This window comes from Puma concolor, chromosome A3 (genome assembly GCF_028749965.1).
Source record: "Puma concolor isolate L17-30 chromosome A3, mPumCon1.1.hap2, whole genome shotgun sequence".
Lineage (NCBI taxonomy): Eukaryota > Metazoa > Chordata > Mammalia > Carnivora > Felidae > Puma > Puma concolor.
Genome location: NC_141669.1, coordinates 31289316 through 31309720, shown reverse-complemented (window position 1 = coordinate 31309720; position 20405 = coordinate 31289316). Strand labels below are relative to the sequence as shown.

Sequence of the window (20405 nt, the reverse complement as noted above, 5' to 3'; positions counted from 1 at the left end):
AGGGAGACACAGAATCGGAAACAGGCTCCAGGCTCTGAGCCATCAGCCCAGAGCCCGACGCGGGGCTCGAACTCACGGACCGCGAGATCGTGACCTGGCTGAAGTCGGAAGCTCAACCGACTGCGCCACCCAGGCGCCCCTCATTATTTTTTTAAAGACAAATACCAATGCGTTAGATTTTTTACCAACAACTTTTATTAATCTACTGAGGAGAGGTTATCTTATTGCCCATTACAGCTTACAAATTCTGCATTCAACATTTCCAAGAATGCATCACGGTACTTCTTTCTACTACGTTTATTTTCAGTGATATGTCATTTGCCAAAAGTCTAAATTATAGACTGAATTGTGTTCGAAAGGGTTCTTGATAGTTTCATTTTCCAGTATGAGTTTTCTTATATAAATTGTAGATAAAGGCATTTCTACTTTGACTTGAAGCCTGGGAGACTTCCCAGTGTGAGCATTTTAAGGCTGACTAAGGTATATGTGATCATGGAAGTCTTTCCTTCCATCATGATACTGAGAGTGTCCTATACAGTGACAATCCTCACATGTCCTGTAACGTTGCTCTATGAGGAAAGGGGTTCTCATGTTCATTTCATTGAATTGCTTCTCTAACATGAATCATCTAGTATTTCCCAAATGGCTTCCTCCTCCTGGTAAAGACTTGCTCCCTTCCTGCTTGGTTTGCTCAGTGTTCTGTGCATTTGAAGCCTTGAGCTTTGGCTGAAGGTGACAGAGTTTCTCCCCTGTGGGAACTCTTGTGTCTATAAAGGTTAAAGCTGAGGCTGAAGGTTCTTCTCCATTCATTACATTTATAGGGTTTCGCTCCGGCGTGTATTCTCATGATGGCTAAGGTTAGAACATCAGCTAAGGGCTTTACCACATAGACGACATTCGTGTAGTTTCTCTGCCGTGTGAATTCACTCAGGCTGTTTCAAGGATGAGTCGTTACTGGAGGCATTTCTGCTCTGATTATAGGCAAAGGGTTTTCCTCCTGTGTGAATTCTCTGCTGTGAACAGAAGTTAGCTCTCGGGCTGAAGCGTGTGCCACGTTCGTTACATTGGTAGGGTTTCTTTCCAGTTAACACATGCTGGATCAGTTGAGCTGTGGGTATTTCCCCATTCTCAAAGAGCTCCTCTCCAGTGTGAAATCTCAGCTACTAACGGGGACAGGAGAGGATGTGAAAGGCCTGCCTGCATCCACTCGTCTATTCATTTTTCTACATACGAATTCTATGCTGATCCTTCAACGATGGTCTCCAAATAAAGTCTCTGCCACATTGGTTACACTCACATGGTGTGATACTCTCCTCCGTGTAAGCGTTTTTCTTTATAGCATGTCAACTGCACAGGCATCTGATCAATTCTGGGGGCTTCACTATGTTTCAAGCACTCGATATATTGTCCACATTTGCTCAAATGTCATCTTCTAAGGACTCAGGTTATGGTTTTGAATTCAGGGTATTCCTTCCTTCTCCAGATTCACACTATCCAAACCTTTCTGCTGAAGCAGCACACTTTCTCTCCATTGAAAACACTGCAGTTTCAAATTCCGGGGATACAAGGCTGCTCACATGCATGAATCTAGGCCCTGGAGCCCAAGGGCTGACACTCTCAATACCAAGTGCAGTGTGATGAGCTTAGGGCTCCCTGGGACATAAGACGTGTCACAAGTAACTATCATGCCAGGAAGAGGTTACAAGTACCACAAGAAAGAGGCATATGAGGGAAAATATATCAATACTCTCCGCCAAAGGCTTTGGATAAGTAAGAGAGAGACTTACTTATATTAAATGGTTACACTCCTGGCATGTGCGTGATGATTATCAAACATCAACCTGACTAGACTGAGTGCTGGGTAAGAATGACTGATCCCAGACTGATGCTGTGTCACCAGTTATTTTAAGAATATTATTAAAGGAGGTCTAAGAGCGACGCCTGGGTAGCTCAGTTGGTTAAGCATCCAACTCCTGATTTGGGCTCAGGTCATGATCTCACAGTTGTGAGATTGAGCCCCATGCAGGGCTCTGCAAGAACATGGAGCTTGCGTGGGATTCTTTCTCTCTCTCTCAAAATAAATAAAATAAACATCAAAAAAAAAGAGGTCTAAGAAACTTCTTTAAGGTGTTTTTAAGATCAACCTAAGAAATATAAGCAAGGCCATTATATATCAAGAAAGCTTAACAAGTAATATATTTTGGACTGCCAATAAAAGGTTAGAACCCAAAGAGTGGAAATAGGGGGTTGTAAACAGAGTAATAGTCCCTGCCTGCAACTCATGAAAATGTCTCTTCAGAGAGTAGGAAAAGTGTGTCCCTTCTTTAGTGGCCTTATTCATTTCCTTTTTCAACGTTTATTTATTTTTGGGACAGAGAGAGACAGAGCATGAACGGGGGAGGGGCAGAGAGAGAGGGAGACACAGAATCGGAAACAGGCTCCAGGCTCTGAGCCATCAGCCCAGAGCCCGACGCGGGGCTCGAACTCACGGACCGCGAGATCGTGACCTGGCTGAAGTCGGACGCTTAACCGACTGCGCCACCCAGGCGCCCCTTCATTTCCTTTTTAAAAAATATTTATCTTTTTATGTTTTATTTTTTATATTTGAGAGAGAGACAGAGAGACAGAGAGCAAGTAGGGGAGGGGCAGAGAGACAGAGGCAGAATCTAAAGCAGGCTCCAGGCTCTGAGCTGTCAGCACAGAGCCTGACGCAGGGCTCAAACTCATGAACCGTGAGATCATTACCTGAGCCGAAGTTGGATGCTTAACCGACTGAATCACCCAAGAGCTCCCCAAAAATATTTATTTTTGAGAGAGAGAGAGAGAGCTCAAGCAGGGGAGGGACAGAGAGAGAGGGAGACAGGATCCAAAGCGGGCTCCACGCTGATAGCAGAGAGCCCGATGTGGGGCTTGAACCCATGAACTGTGAGATCATGACCTAAGCCAAAGTTGGACCCTTAACCAACTGAGCCATCCAGGCACCCCTAATTTCTTTTATTTTTTATTTAAAAAAATTTTTTTTTTAAACATTTATTTATTTTTGAGACAGGGAGAGACAGCATGAACAGGGGAGGGTCAGAGAGAGAGGGAGACACAGAATCTGAAACAGGCTCCAGGCTCTGAGCTGTCAGCACAGAGCCTGACGCGGGGCTCGAACTCACGGACCGCGAGATCATGACCTGAGCCGAAGTCGGATGCTTAACCGACTGAGCCACCCAGGCGCCCCCCTAATTTCTTTTAAAATGCACCAGGAAGCATGAATTCTCCAGGCCCAGAAAATAAGTTCAAACCAGAAATAAACAGGCAAATAAGAATTTCTAACAAATGAGACCATGGGCAATATTGCTGGGTTTCAGTAACTGACCCTACTCATACTCTGAGCTGTAGCATTCCCTTAGCTGGAAGGCAGGCTGAACATCTGTGGACTAATTATAGCTTATAAACTTATCTGAGAAACCAATCTCTTAATTAAAAAAAAAATCAAATATGAGGGACGCCTGGGTGGCTCAGTCGGTGGAGCCTCTGACTTCGGCTCAGGTCATGATCTGTGGTCCGTGGGTTCGATCCCCATGTCGGGCTCTGTGCTGACAGCTCAGAGCCTGGAGCCTGCTTCGGATTCTGTGTCTCCCTCTCCCTCTGCCCCTCTCCCGCTCATGCTCTGTCTTTGTCTCTCAACAATAAATGTTAAAAAAAAATCAAATATGAGGTCTTAATTAAGACAGAAAATTAAAAGCATGATTAGGATTTTATTACTAAGAGTGGTTACTAATGAGAGGGATGATTCTCCATTTATATAACAGGATGGAAATAACAGCCCAGGATTTTAAACAACAGGTTAACTTTAAAGCCAACTACACAACTTGTTAGCCAGGAAGACGTGTTCTTTACATTGAACACTCCCGGAGTCCTTCTCTTCCTGACACTGTTCCCGGTATAGTTTATTTCCTATCCTACAAGAGTTTGTCTTAGAAGAGCAATTAATGTCACTTCAAAATGTGACAACGATTTCAAAACAGTTTTTTTCTTTACCAAATTAGCACATCCCTCGCCGTAAAACAAAAGATTACATAATGCTTCCTGCACCGAACTTTGGCAGCCTGCTCCAGGTCAGTAACTTGGATACTTTGTCCAGGCAAACAACTCCCAGGCTGCCAGAGTGGTCATGATTTCCTTCATCAAGCATTCTCACACTGCCTTCGACACAGGAATCCTTTTTCAGTTTAAAAGTGGAACGTTTCTGGGGCTCCTGGGTGGCTCAGTCGGTTGAGCGTCTGACTCCCATTTTCGGCTCAGGTCATGATCTCACGTTTTGTGGGTTCGAGCCCCACGTGGGGCTCTAAGCTGACAGCATAGAGCCTGCTTGGGTTTCTCTCTCTCCCTCTCTCTGTCTGCCCCTCCCCCATTTGTGCTGTCTCTGCCTCTCTCAAAATAAGTAAATAAACTTAAAAAAAACTTTTAAAGTGGAACGTTTCTCAGGACCCGAGATGACCTTCCTAGAGTCAAGAAAAGGCCATGTGAATAATAAAATACTGTAGTTTCAAGTTCTGGGGATGTAAAGTTGCTCACATGCAGGAATCTGGGCCCTAGAGCCCAAGGGCTGACACTCCCAATATCAAGTGCAGTGTGGTGAGCTCAGAGCTCCCTGGAAGGGGCAGAAGACATCACAAACGACTCCAATGTCAGGAAGAGGTTACAAGTGCCACGAGAAAGAAGCAGGTATGTCAGGCAGGTTCACATGACAGAGGGAAAACTGATGGCTGGGTTGCCTTCACTGTTATTAGTGGCTCTGCTGGACATTTTGGAAATGAACAGACTTGTCAGCAAAATCACTAATGGGGTGGGTATATTTCAATCTGGAAAAACTTACAGAGATAGGGGGACTACAGATAACTCTCCTCAGTCTATTTTCTAATTGAAAAAAAATTGATATTCCTGACATTACATTTACTACTCGAAACAAAACAAAACAACAAAACAAAACAAAACCTCCTAGAAAATATAAATGGAAACATCATTGGAAAAATAAGTAACGTAGGAAATACTTATTAATGCTATTTTGCTTATTACCTAAATATTTCCACAGTGCCCAGCTTTTTATTTTTATGCTATGAGTCTTCTGATTTTTCCTATCAGTACTTATGGGTGCTTATTACATGCCAGGCATGGTAATTGGCACTGGGAATAGAGGGGTGAATGAAACACACTTAGCTGTGACTTTCCTGGAAGAATCACACAAACAATTATACAACCACAAACCGTGCTAGATGATGTGAAGGAAAAGTACGAGGTACTTTCTTGCCTGGGAGTGGCAAGGAAGTCTTTCCTAAAGAAATGACATTTATGGTGAGGCCTGAAGGGTGAGTAGGAATAAAGCAGGGGAAGGGAGTGGAGGGCTTGGGTGGGAGTGTTTCAGGAAGAGGCAAGAACAGGTCCCGAGGGTGTGAAGCAAGGAAAGGCATAGTGCAGAGGTGGGGGGAGTGGGCAACAGAGATCAGAGCCTTGAAGGACATGCTAAACATTTAGGACTTTATCCCCAAAGCAAAGGGTTTCAAGTAAGAAGTGACATATTGAGGTTTACTCAATCTGTTCCTTTGCTGCTACTGAGAGCCAAGAATGGCCTGGTGGAAGGAAGAAAGCCAAAGACCAGTGGGAGGCTCGCACGTCGTAGTTCCGGTGAACTCGGGTGGTTTCCTGCTTGGAGCGGTAGCAGTCAAGTGAGAGGGCAGTTGGCTAGCTCAAGGCATGCTTTAGAAGAGGAAGACTGAGACTTGGTGAGTGGGTGGGTGCCTGTGTCGGGAGCTGAGGGAGATGATTCCCAACTGATGGACGGATGTGCCATTTACTAGAGAGGAAGTTGGAAAAGACGAGATCCAAAGGCCCAATGATGAGTTGAGTTTGAGATGTCTGCGAAACATCTCGGTACAGATGTCAAGTAGGAAGTTGGATACTCAGATCTTAGGGCTCAGAAGGGAGGTCTAGAGATACGAATTTGAGGACTCCTGGCAGGTAGATAGCATCCAAAGCCGTGGACCATAGGTTTGTGGGGCAGGAAGGAGGAGAGAGGAGAGGAAAGGAGAGGAGGCGAGGAGACGGGAGACTTAGGGACCAAGGACCAAACCCTGGGGGGGGGGGGGTCATCGATATTTAGCCCTTGTGTGACAGCTCTGGATATCGTGCACAACTATTTGCACGTGAAACCAGGTATTATGCCTCACTATCATACTGTATGCTAATCTCAAATTCTAAAAAGAACGCACAGACCCTCAGTTTTAAATGACTGCGTATAACCTGAAACATCATTCAGGAGAGGTGGAAAAGATGGTAGGGTCCCCACCACCTCTATGGAGCAAGCAACCAGAGGGACAAAAATCTGTTTTCTGCCCAAACAATTGCACAAAGTGTCTTCCGGAGAAGTGCCGCTCCTGAGGCTAGGCTGTTGTGCGCCTCGACCAAGTGAGGGATCGGAATGAGAAGGCCAATCAACCCCGCAGGAAAGCCCAAACGTAAGCCGTCCGAGACCTTGCGCGGGTGGTTGCCAGCAAGGCCCAGTGAGGCCTGAGCAGCCCTGTTTAAAGACGGAGGCATCCCTGAACCCTGAAGTTCCCGGCAGGTCTTATTACGCTCCCCCCTTTCTTCCTTGTTTCCCAGGACTGCGCTGAACACCCCTGCCCCTCCCCCTCCAGGCAAACAAATCTCCGCTTTTCCACCTCTGTGCCTTTGTTCACCACCTGCGAGGCACTTCACTCTCACCTCCACCTTACGTACACTCTCAAAGTCCACCTCTGATGCTACCGGATCTCTTCCAGGTGGAAATAATTTCTCCCTTTCCACTATTTCCATCACCAGTTATTTGCACCTCTCTGAGCGCTTCAGGCTTTCCACCCTGGGCTACAGTTACTTGGGTATATGGCTTATATTCTCCCCCAGGCTGTGAGCTGCTAGAGAGCTGTGGGCGTGTCTATATTTGAGGTTCACAACAACCATCGGAGCTGGTTTTGCTTCCGCAGAGAAGACAAGGGATGCTCCTTTCTGAGGCATTTCTTTCCGCTGTGATTCAGAGGACGGTAATGTGCGGCGGTACGAGAAGGGAGCAGGAAAACACTGATCTATTTCCTTGTATTCCTACAATACCAATATACGGCTCACAGCAACACAGACTGGGCCATTAACTCTGAAATTCCTAAAACAGAGCACATCCAGAATCCTGAATTAGTGAATAAAAGGGCAAGAAGCAACGGGATAGTTTCTTCTTCGTTAGCGGTAGGCATTCAAAGACCAAGAAAATGTCAAAGCATCATTTTTAAGCTTCTTCACGGTAGAGGATAACCACACCCTACTGTGAGCAGGAGACTGAAGACGGCAGACCCCTGGACGGTCTTCTTGCGGTCTAATGCTTAACAAGCATCAGTATATTTTAACTGCTAGCCCATGATTTGTGTGTCCCTTAAAGAGACAGGGAGTCTGCTGGTGAAGGGTTACCCACAGCAATCCTAAAAACTTCACAGCACATGTTCAATCCCAGTGAAATCCCAAATGTTTTAGTATGGAAGAAAAATCCAGACGCATCTAAGCCAGCTGTTCCTATCTGGAGCTAGAAAAGTACTGGTGAAAATAACAGCCTTCGCTGTCCCTGTTGGGACTTACCTCTTTGGTAACACAAGGGAGCAATACTGCCAAATTACAAAACTTCACAGCGTCATCTGTTTGTTCAAGATCGATGTAACACTAGAAATGAAAAGTCGACAATGTGAAAGGGAATCCCATTTTTATGTAATGCATTCAAAGTGATCTTAAAACAAGTGGTCTTCCTTACCTTGGCCAAGAACAAGTAATTGGACTTAGAAAAACCAGGGTGTAGTTCTTCAACCTGATTTTAAGAGAGAACAGAAAAAAGAATAAATGGGGCAATATTATAACAACCAGCAAAGAATCAGATATTAACCAAGTTGTCTGAAAAATTTAGATTGGTTGTATTACATCTGACTCGTTTGATCAATTCAAGTATGGTGGAAATACAGCTTTTGAGATTATCCATTAAAATGAGATTATTATTGGGGCGCCTGGGTGACTCAGTCGGTTAAGCGTCCGACTTCGACTCGGGGCATGATCTCACAGTTCGTGGGTTTGAGCCCCACGTCGGGCTCTGTGCTGACAGCTCGGAGCCTGGAGCCTGCTTCGGATTCTGTGTCTCCCTCTTTCTCTGCCCCTCCCACACTCATGTTCTGTCTCTCTCTGTCTCAGAAATAAACATTAAAAAAATGAGATTATTATTATTATGCTCATAGAGCTTATGAAACAATGAGATCCTTTAAGATTTCAGGATTCCTTTGTATAACCTATCCTTTCTCCTTTTTTCTTTTCGAGGACAGAAACAATTGGCGATACATGCTCCCAAGACAAGTCCTATACAATTTAGTCTATTTAGGAGACAATTAGAGGATGATAGGTATCCCATGACAAACATCCTCCACCACGTTAGTATTTGATTTCTTATGATTTCAACACATCCCACGGGCTGAATAATATCTAAAGTCCATTGCGTCAAGTATTTTTGAAGAAAAGACAGACCCGGGAAACAACTAGTCCAAGTAGCAGACCTACTTACAAATTTTAATAAGTGGGTATTATGAAGGCACTTTACTAAACTCTTATGCACATCTACTAAACTTTTTTTTAATGTTTATTTGTTTTTGAGAGGGAGAGAGAGAGAGAGACAGAGAGAGACAGAGAGTGTGAGCTAGGAAGGAGCAAGAGAGAGAGGGAGACACAGAATCCAAAGCAGGCTCCAGGCTCTGAGCTGTCAGCACAAGAGACCAGTGCGGGGGTTCGAACTCACAAACCACAAGATCATGACCTGAGCTGAAGTCGGATGCTTAACTGACTGAGCCACCCAGGCACCCCACACATCTACTAAACATTTATGCATCAGTTCCCTTTCTTTATCTCTGGTGAATAAGAATTCTTGCAGGCGCCTGGCATTGTTACTAGAGAGCACTTCTTAGAACCTAAGTCAATCTTCGGTCAGCTGCTGCTGTATTAAGGGCCAATGCAAATAAGCTCTCAATCTGACCTTGGAACCCAACCCAGAGAGACGTAGAACCCAAGCGAAGAAGGTTACTTTTTTTTTTTTTATGTTTATTATTTATTTTGAGAGAGAGAGAGAGAGCAGGGGGAGGGACAGAGAGAGAGAGAGGGAGAGAGAGAATCCCAAGCAGACTCCGTGCTGTCAGTGCAAAGCCCAATGTAAGGCTTGAACCCATGAACTGTGAGCTCACAACCTGAGCCGAAACCAAGAGTTGGATGCTTAACTTCCTCCAGAAGCCCCAAGAAGGTTACTTTAAAAAATTTACAAAGATATGCACGTTTTACAAGATACAAGTGATACGAACATTTCCAAAACTAAAAAGTGAGTGCTTCTTTGTTCTGACTTTATTTTCAATTTCAATCTCATCTCCCAGGGGTAACCACTATCAACAGTTTGACATGAATCTTACCAGACCCTTTATCAAGCATACACAAGTAAAAAAAAAAAAACAAAAATTCACTTTGGAAAAAAATGAATATGGGACCATTTCTGTATATTGGTCCAAAACTTTTTTTCCCACAACATATCACAGACACATTTCTGTGTTGCATACACAGATCTACCTCGTTCCTAAGAGGTGTATTTCATATTACGCATATGCCTTAATTAAATTAAGCATTCTTTATTACATATTTAGACATTTTTTTACTGTTACCAGTAATGATCAGTGAAATACTTTCTCCTGTATACTTGTGTACAAGTGTGATTATGTCTGTAGAAGAGACACCTGGAAGTTGAATTGCTGAGTCAAAGGATACATGTATTTTTTTTAAAATTTTTTTTTAACGTTTATTTATTTTTAAGACAGAGAAAGACAGAGCAGAGCATGAATGGGGGAGGGTCAGAGAGAGGGAGACACAGAATCCGAAACAGGCTCCAGGCTCTGAGCTGTCAGCACAGAGCCCGACGCGGGGCTCGAACTCACGGACTGCGAGATCATGACCTGAGCCGAAGTCGGCCGCTTAACCGACTGAGCCACCTAGGCGCCCCAGATACATGCATTTTAAAGATGGATACTATTGGGTGGATCTAAGACTTAGGGGGCTGAGGAGTTCACATCTTTGGTAAAGGGCATATACTCTACAAAACCCAAAAGGGAAGGATCCTAGGATAAAGTGTCTTGGGCTGGAGAGTCAAACTGGGTGTTTATTCTTTAGGACCGAGTAGATGAACAGTGTGTAGATCTGGCCAAGAACTTGCTAGTGAAACAGCAAGGCTGCCAACAGATGGGAGGACACTGTCAAGTTCAATCCTAGCCACAGCCTGGAAAAGCCTAGAGAGCCACCCATGGTATTGATGAGTGCTGGTTCTGCTGGTTCTCTCTTGTCCGATCATTTCCATCTCTACTCTTCAAGTCTACTAAGTGCATTTTTTAAGTCTCTCTAAAAGGAAGACTTTGATTAAACTTTGTTCTGTTGCACCTTCTTCTACGTCCAGTAGTTGCCCAGCTCTGTCCAAAACCTGTTCATAAAACTTGCTTCAACATATGAGAATAAGCAGCTTATTTCTTTTTTTTAGTTAATTATTTTTTTAAATTTACATAAAAGTTAGGCTATAGCGCAACAATGATTTCAGGAGTAGATTCCTTAATGCCCCTTACCCATTTAGCCCATTTCCCCCTCCCACAACCCTCTGCTTGTTATCTATATTTAAGAGTCTCTTATGTTTTGTCCCCTCCCTGTTTTTATATTATTTTTGTTTCCCTTCCCTTATGGTCATCTGTTCTGTGTCTTAAAGTCCTCATATGAGTGAAGTCATATGATATTTGTCTTTCTCTGACTGACTAATTTTGCTTAGCATAATACTCTCTAGTTCCATCCACATAGTTGCAAATGGAAAGATCATTCTTTTTGATTGCTGAGTAATACTCCATTGTATATATATATATACCACATCTTCTTTATCCATTCATCCGTCAATGGACATTTGGGCTCTTTCCATACTTTGGCTATTGTTGATAGTGCTGCTACATATATAGGGGTGCATGTGCCCCTTCGAAACAGCACACCTGTATCCCTTGGATAGACACCTAGTAGTGCAATTGGTGGATCATAGAGTAATTCTATTTTTAATTTTTTGAGGAACCTCCATATTGTTTTCCCGAGTGGGTGTACCAGTTTGCATTCCTACCAGCAGTGCAAAAGAGATCCTCTTTCTCCACATCTGTTGTTGCCCGAGTTGTTCATGTTAGCCATTCTGACAGATGTGAGGTGGTATCTCATTATGGTTTTGATTTGTATTTCCAGGATGATGAGTGATGTTGAACATTTTTTTTTATGTGTCTGTCTGCCATCTGGATGTCTTCTTTGGAGAAGCGTCTATTCATGTCTTTTGCCCATTTCTTCACTGGATTTTTTTTTTGGGGGGGGCGGTGTTGAGTTTGATAAGTTCTTTATAGATTTTGTATACTAACCCTTTATCTACTATGTCATTTGCAAATACCTTCTTCCATTCCATTGGTTGCCTTTTAGTTTTGCTGATTGTTTCCTTCGCCATGCAGAAGCTTTTTATTTTGATGAGGTCCCAATAGTTCAATTTTGCTTTTGTTTCCCTTGCCTCTGGAGATGTGCTGAGTAAGAAATTGCTGCTGCCGAGGTCAAAGAGGTTTTTGCCTGCTCTCTCCTCTAGGATTTTGATGGCTTCCTCTCTTACATTTAGGTCTTTCATCTGTTTTGAGTTTATTTTTGTATATGGTGTAAGAAAGTGGTCCAGGTTCAATCTTCTGCATGTCGCTGTCCAGTTTTCCCAACAGGATTTGTTGAAGAGACTGTCCTTATTCCATTGGATAGTCTTTCCTACTTTGTCAAAGAGTAGTTGGCCATATGTTTGTGGGTCCATTTCTGGGTTTTCTATTCTGTTCCATTGATATCAGTGTCTGTTTTTGTGCCAGTACCATACTGTCTTGATGATTACAGCTTCGTAATAAAGCTTGAAGTCCGGGGGTGTGATGCCTCCAGCTTCGGTTTTCTTTTTCAAGATTGCTTTGGCTATTTGGGGTCTTTTGTGGTTCCATACAAATTTTAGGATTGTTTGTTCTAGCTCTGTGAAGAATGCTGGTGTTATTTTGATAGGGACTGCTTATTACTTTAATATTGGCATTTTAATCCTGCATATATACCTTAGCACTTATGTTTAATTAGCCATCCTGATTATAAATCAGAACATCTCTTTCTTTTTGTGCTCATGGTTAAAAAAAAAAGAAGCCGCCAAAGGTACATAGGCTACTAACAACACCAACTTCCTAAAATGGAGCAGATTCTAACTTTTTACCAAAGGGCTTGCCTAAATAACAAGGAAGGTAGTTATTTAGGTAAGTACCTAATGCTCAGTAGAATGTTCTAGTTAAGAAGCAGTTCCTAGCTAGGCTCTTAGAACACCCTATAATAATACCTGGCAGAGAATATTGTAGCTGTTTACTTGGTCTTGGCTGTACAAGTTCCCTGGAGACAGGAGATGCATTGGTCATTTCTGCATTCCCTACGTTGGCCATGCTGGTACTAGGTATGTGCTTAATACACATTACTGAATAAGCTAGCATTGTTTTAAAAACATCTCATAAACTCAAGCCATAGCCCTCCACCATATCAGGGCATAGAAGAAGGCTCTGCAGGTGGTAAAACCACTCAGGGAGATCCAGAGGTCTTATGTTGCAAAGAGTGAGTGAGATCAGGGCCGCCCGTCTATCCCCCAACACTGCCACACCTGTTATCTACTACACACACCCAGGCACTGATTTCAGGCTGTCAACCACGCCATGGGCTGCACAGGAATAGCTCTGAGAGCTTTAAAAACACTGATCAGGTTTTAAAAACACTTTGTTGTGACCCAATAATTCCATTCCTAGGTACTTACCAAAGAAAATTAAAAACATGTCTACACAAAAGCTTGCATATGAATGTTCATTGAAGCTTTATTAATAATAGCCCCAAATTGGACACAACGCAAATGTCCACCAATGGGCAAATGCATAAGCAGACTGTGGTATATCCACGAAATGGAATATTACAAGGCAGTAAAAAGGAACTATGGATACACCGATGAAATGAATGAATCTCAAAACATTATGCTGAGCAAAGGAAGCCAGATACTCAAAGTAAAAGCTCAATGATTCCATTTATATAAACTTTTAGAATAGGTCAAAAAAACAGAAAAGCAGATCAGTGGTTGCCTGGGGCAGGGGCTGAGGGAAATTGACAGCAGAGGGGCAAAGAGAACTCTTGAAAGTGATGGAAATGTTCTAAATCTTAAAATGGTGGTGGTTACCTGAGTGTATTAATTTGCCAAGCTTCAATGAACTGCACACTTAAAATGGGTGCATTTTATTGAATATAAACTATATCTTAATATATTCAAAGATTCTGAAATAATTAGTCTGGGTCATGGTCTGGGCTGGCATTTTTTTTTTCAAAGTTCACCCACTTATTATTTGAGAGAGAGAAAGAGAGAGAGCGAGCAAGTTGGGGAGGGGCAGAGAGAGAGGGAGAGAGAGAATCCCAAACAGGCTCTGTGCTGACAGTGTGGACTCCATGCAAGGCTCAGTCTCAGCTCTCCAGATGATTCTAATGTACAGCCAAGGTTGAGAACCACTGCCCGAGGGAATTATGCCAGAATTTTGGATGAGGTGGGAAGCATGCTATAGTTTGAAAGAATTCCCACAGAGGATTCACAGATGACTCCTGATCTAAAATCACCTCCCTGGATTGCTGTGATGCTGTGGGAGGATCAAATTTCACCAGTTATAAGAGCAAAATAATAGCAGTGAATGTTTATTTGTAGTTAGAGTAGTTAATGTGCGAGGTCCTGGGCCAAGAAAATTACAAGCATTATTTGATGAATTGTACCACAAATCATATAAAGTAGGTATTCATCTGCTTCACAGATGAAGAATTTAAGATTAGGAGAAATAAAGAAACACGGCCAGGTCACAGGGACAGGGAGAGGCCCAGATCTCAAACTGATTCTAAAGCTAATGCTCTACATCTCTCCAGAACTGAGATGGATGGTCTAGGGACACATTCCTGGCCCCTATGAATCCTCTTTGGAGAGACAGAGCTGGGGACAGGAGTCCTACAGTCTAGGGTCCAAAAACACGACTTCCTACCGGGACTAGGGGTTGCAGACTCTCCTAGGGCATGGGATCCAAGTTCCTTCTCCTCCCCATACCTCCCAGATTTCTCACTTCCTCCCCAGCCTTTGCCCTTAGCACTCTGGGCTCCTCAGTACCCCCAGATGTTGCAGTCAATGTAGAAGGGAGCTTTCCTGATGCCTTCTGACTCTCTGAACAAACACCACCAAATGCATTTTCAGACAGAATCTAAGTCAAGACTGAATGGGGAGGTCCCCAAGATGGTTTGTCAAGGTGTTTGCATTTTAATAACATTAACATTTTCTGAGCTGATATGGAGCACTTCCTAGGAGCTAGGAAATCGCTAAGTAATCTACTTGTATTAACTTATTTAACGTTCACAACAACACTCTGAGTCAGGTACTATTCTCTCCATGTTATTGATGAACTTGAGAGAAAGGTTAAGAAACTCGTCTAATGTTAATCAGCCGGTAAGTGGCAGAACTGAGATTTAACCAGGTGGTCTATAGAGTTCTAGAGGTTGCAATCCTTACCTCTACATCGCTGGGCCTCTGATCACTTTTGATTTTATCTGTGTAATATTTCAGGTATATTAGCACCTTAAGAATTTGGGGGCAGTGTCCTAAAGATCTGATCCCCCATTTATAACTGCTACTATGGAGAAATGAGTTTCAAGCCCCAACGACATTTTTCCTAATTAGCTTAGCACCTTCTATGAACCATTTAGCTTAAATATACCCATGATCTATATTCTTTTTTTTAAATGTTTATTTATTTATTTTGAGAGACAGAGAGAGAGAGAGAGAAAAAGAGTGAGAGAGAGAGAGAGTGTGTGTGTGTGTGTGTGTGTGTGTGTGTGTGTGAATGGGGGAGGGGCAGAGAGCAAGAAAGAGAGAGAGAATCTCCAACAGACTCCACACACAGCATGAAGTCCAACTTGGGGCTTGATCCTACAACTGTGAGATCATGACCTGAGCAGAAATCAAGAGTTGGTCACATGACCGACTAAGGCACCCAGGTGCCCCTACTATGATCTGTATTCTTATAAATTTAAAATGAAATAACAAATTACCAGTGGTGGATAAAAGGTGAAGAAATAAGGATGATACAGTTTTAAACTACATTCATGTCTTTGGTCTGCCATTGTGTGACACTAGAAAAAATTAAGTTCCTGAGGTCTTGATTTCCTTTTTTTAAGTTTTAATTTAATCTAATTTTAATTTAATTTAGAGAGAGACAGCACAGGTAAGGGAGAGGGGCAGAGAGAGACAGAATCTTAAGCAGGTTCCATGCTCAGTGCAGAGCCCGATGTGGGGCTCGATCCCATGACCCTGGGATCATGACCTGAGCCAAAATCAAGAGTTGGATGCTCAACTGACTGAGCCACCCAGGTGCCCCTTGATTTCCTTTTTATAAAACAAAAAAAGATCACATTAAATAAAAAATAAGAAACATCTGGCCCTTGTACTTTTATTCCCTGTACTTTTTCCCACTGGACTCATGCTTAAGCTCAGAACATTTATTTTTTTCCACAGAGCACAGTAGGTAGGCACTAAGCATTCATTCATAAATGGAAAGTACAATGAAATGTACCTGTGATCTTAGAATATGTGTTCCCCAAATCCCTTTCAGTTCTACAAAATTGATCCCTAAGATACAACAAAAAAATATGAGAAGGTACAAAATGTTGGACAATACAATTTAGAGTCTGATTTTGTCTCTATTGTTACAAATCTGAAATAGGTAGACGAAAAAGATGAAACATCTTAGTCTCTATAAGATTCTATAACTGGTTCCAGAGAAAGATAAAGGGATTAGCCTACCAGAAAGTTGATTATATGCACACACATATATTACTGTTTAGAGTTTTATTATACATTTTAAGACAGGAATGAAAATACTGGTTTGGTCTGATACCCTAAGAATGTTCTAGAGAACTGTCTGCAACCTGTAGAATGGCTTTTGAAATAACTCTCCCTTTTGGCATCTTTTAGTTCTTTAAGATTAAACTGGTTCTATATTAGGCTCATTACGAGAATTTGGAACCAAGTCTAATAATCAGGGCATGAATGCTTTTGCACATGCTCACACAACCTGGAGAGCTGCTCTTGGATTTGGTAGTAAGGGCTGTACCTAGGACCTAGGGAATAACTAGCTGCTCTGGGAAGCAGTTTGGACATGCTAAAACTAGGACTCCACCCCAGGCTTCCATTGGAGATCTACATGAAGAAGGGTAGGGGGGACTAACGCAGATCATATAGCCAGTTCGATACTAAAATAATGGATACACAAAATATACCTTAAGGAAATTTTGCAAAGCTTCTTCTACAGTTGAGGATGGTATTTTTCCAAACAGAGTAGCAGCCATTTTTTTCTCAATCCAGCTCAGTTTCGAGACCTGCAAATATGAAGCAATATCATTCTTAGAGAGTTTTCACTTTTTGAATGAAGAATCTCTCCTCAGTTAGATGTGTGTGTGTGCGTGTGTGTGTGTGCGTGTGTAGGTGTATATGTGTGTGTATGCGTATAATACATAAATATGAACATATTCCTAAATAACATACACGACAGAGATCAACTTAATGATACTAATATTGTACCTTCCCTTTTTTATAATTCTAACAAACTATGAGCTCTAAAAAGCACTGGTTACCAAACCAATTTAAAATACTCATGATGAGGGGCGCCTGGGTGGCTCAGTCGGTTAAGCATCCGACTTCAGCTCAGGTCACGATCTCACAGTCCGTGAGTTCGAGCCCCGCATCGGGCTCTGGGCTGATGGCTCAGAGCCTGGAGCCTGCTTCGGATTCTGTCTCCCTCTCTCTCTGCCCCTCCCCATTCATGCTCTGTCTCTCTCTGTCTCAAAAATAAATAAACGTTAAAAAATTAAAAAAATAATAAATAAAATAAAAAATAAAATACTCATGATGAGATGTGTGTTCAATCAGAGTCAGGGGTGGGGATGGGGAATAATGCTGATCCTGTTTGTTCATGTGATTCAAGAGTCTGAGATGGCCATACAGTATTTCTTTGCATGGAGTATAGGAGCTACCAGACCCCACCTTTTCTTTCTTACTGCCTACTTCCCGCTGCCAACCTGATCCAGAATACAGCATCACAGAAATGTAAATAGAACAAGGATCCTCAACCCGGGGGGAGTGTAGAGCGAGGTCTCAGTATACATATTTACAATCCAGGAGAAAAATTTTTTAACCAATAACCACCAAAATTCAATTTCCTGTTATCATTTATTTTTTGCTTCCTTCCGCCATCATTTTATTTTAATTCCAGTTGAGTTAACATACAGTGTTATGTTAGCTTCAGGTGTACAATATAGTGATTCAACACTTTCATATATCACTCAGTACTCTACGAGATAAATGTACTCTTTTTTTTTTAATTTTTTTTTTTTTTTTACCATTTATTTATTTTTTTTTTTTTAAATTTTTTTTTTTTCAACATTTTTTTTATTTATTTTTGGGACAGAGAGAGACAGAGCATGAACGGGGGAGGGGCAGAGAAAGAGGGAGACACAGAATCGGAAACAGGCTCCAGGCTCCGAGCCATCAGCCCAGAGCCCGACGCGGGGCTCGAACTCACGGACCGCGAGATCGTGACCTGGCTGAAGTCGGCCGCTTAACCGACTGCGCCACCCAGGCGCCCCTACCATTTATTTATTTTTGAGACAGGGAGAGACAGCATGAATGGGGGAGGGTCAGAGAGAGAGGGAGACACAGAATTTGAAACAGGCTCCAGGCTCTGAGCTGTCAGCACAGAGCCCGATGCGGGGCTTGAACTCACGGACTGCGAGATCATGACCTGAGCCGAAGTCGGATGCTTAACCGACTAAGCCACCCAGGCACCCCAAGATAAGTGTACTCTTAATCCCCTTTACCTATTTCCCCCATCTACCCGCCACTGTCCCTCTGGTAACCATCTGTTTGTTCTCTTAGTCAAGTGTTTGTTTTTTGGTTTGTCTCTTTTCTTTTTTCCCTTGTTTGTTTCTTGAATTCCACATATGAGTGAAATCATAAAATATTGTCTTTCTCTAACTTATTTCACTTAGTGTTAAACCCACTAGATCTGTCATGTTGTTGCAAATGGCAAGATTCCATTCTTTTTATGGCTGAATAATATTCTACTGTGTATAAATACCACTTCTTCTTTATCTATTCATGTATCAATGGATACTTAGGTTCCTTCTATAATTTGGCTATTATAAATAATGTTGCAATAAACATAGGGGTGCATGTATTCCTTGGAATTAATGTTTTTGTATCCTTTGGTAAATATCCAGTAGTGTGATTACTGGATCATAGAGTAGTTCTATTTATAATTTTTCAAGGAACCTCCATACTACCTTCCACAGTGTCTGCACCAGTTTGCATTCCCACCAACAGTGCATAAGGGTTCCTATTTCTCTACATCCTCACCAACACTTGTTATTTCTTGTGTTTTTGATTTTAGTCATTCCAATAGATGTGAGGTGATATCTCATTGTGGTTTAGATTTCCATTTCCCTGATGATGAGTGATGTTGAACACTTATTCATGTGTCTGTTGTCCATCTGTATATCTTCTTTGGAGAAATGTCTGTTCATGTCTTCTCATGTTTTAATTGGATTATTTGTTTTTTGGGTATTGAGTTGTGTACGTTCTTTATATATTTTGGATACTAACCCTTTATCAGATATGTTATTGGCAAATATATTCTCCCATTCAGTAGGTTGTCTTTTAGTTTTTTTGGTTGTTTCCTTTGCTGTGTCGAAAATTTTTATTTTGAGGCAGTCCCAATAGTTTATTTTTGCTTCTGTTTCCCTTGCCTCAGGAGAATCATCTAGAAAGATGTTGTTATGGCCAATATCAGAGAAATTACTGCCTGTGCTCTCTTCTAGGATTTTTATGGTTTCAGGGCTCACATTTAGATCTTTATTCCATTTTGACTTTGTGTATGGTGAAAGAAAGTGATCCGGTTTCATGTTGCTGTCCAGTTTTCCCAACACCATTTGTTGAAGAGACTGTCTTTTTCCCATAGCATATTCTTGCCTCCTTTGTCAAAGATCAATTGACCATGTCATTGTGGATTTACTTCTGGGCTTCCTATTCTGTTCTATTGATTACATGTCTATGTTTGTGCTAGTACAAACTGTTTTGATTGCTACAGCTTTGTAATATAACTTGAAGTCTGGAATTCTGATACTGCCACTTTTGCTTTTCAAGAATGCTTTGGCTATTCAGGGTCTTCTGTGGTTCCATACAAATTTTAGGATTGCTTGTTCTAGTTCTGTGAAAAATGCTGTTGGTATTTTGATAGGGATTGCATCAAATCTATAGATTGTTTGGAGAGTACAGACATTTTGACAATATTTGTTGTTTCAATACATGAGTATGGATGTCTTCCCATTTCTTTGTGTTATCTTCAGTTCCTTTCATTAATGTTTTATAGTTTTCTGAGTACAGGTCTTTCACCTCTTTAAGTTTATTCCTAGGCATTTTATTATTTTTGTTACAATAGTAAATGGGATTCTTTTTTTAATTTTTAAACATTTTATTCATTTTTGAGAGACAGAGAGAGACAGAGTGTGAGTGGGGGCGGGGCAGAGAGAGAGGGAGACACAAAATCTGAAGCAGGCTCCAGGCTCTGAGCTGACGGAACAGAGCCCGACGTGGGGCACGAACTCACGGACTGCGAGATCATGCCCTAAACCAAAGCCAGACGTTCAGCCAATTGACTCACCCAGGTGCCCCGGGATCATTTTCTTAATTTTTCTTTCTGCTGCTGTTAGAAACTCAACAGATTTCTGTACATGGGGATTTCTTGTCCTGTGACCTGAATGAATTCATTTATTAGTTCTAGTAGTTTTTCGAGGAAGTCTTTCTTTTTTCTTTTTTTTTTTTTTTTTTTTATTTATTTTTGGGACAGAGAGAGACAGAGCATGAACGGGGGAGGGGCAGAGAGAGAGGGAGACACAGAATTGGAAGCAGGCTCCAGGCTCCGAGCCGTCAGCCCAGAGCCCGACGCGGGGCTCGAACTCACGGACCGCGAGATCGTGACCTGAGCTGAAGTCGGAGGCTTAACCGACTGCGCCACCCAGGCGCCCCATATTTTTTCTATATTTAGATTCTCCCAACTGCAAATAGTGAAAGTTTTACTTCTTCCCTACCAATTTGAATGCCTTTTATTTCTTCTTCTTCCCCTTCCCCTTCTCCTTCTTTTTGTCTGATTGCTGTGGCT

At 42.2% G+C, this 20405-nt stretch overlaps 1 protein-coding gene across 6 annotated transcripts in view; it reads right to left on the bottom strand.

The window, feature by feature from the left end:
- Positions 1-20405, bottom strand: part of RMDN2 (regulator of microtubule dynamics 2) — a 79306-nt gene that overhangs the window by 4524 nt on the left and 54377 nt on the right. For all 6 annotated transcript variants that reach the window (XM_086700386.1, XM_086700388.1, XM_086700387.1 and 3 more), the window contains 3 exons: positions 16471-16569; positions 7814-7867; positions 7645-7725 (listed from right to left, as the gene is read on the bottom strand). In XM_086700386.1, coding sequence (XP_086556512.1) covers positions 7645-7725; positions 7814-7867; positions 16471-16569 — 234 coding nt within the window. The remainder of the gene's footprint in view (positions 1-7644; positions 7726-7813; positions 7868-16470; positions 16570-20405) is intronic.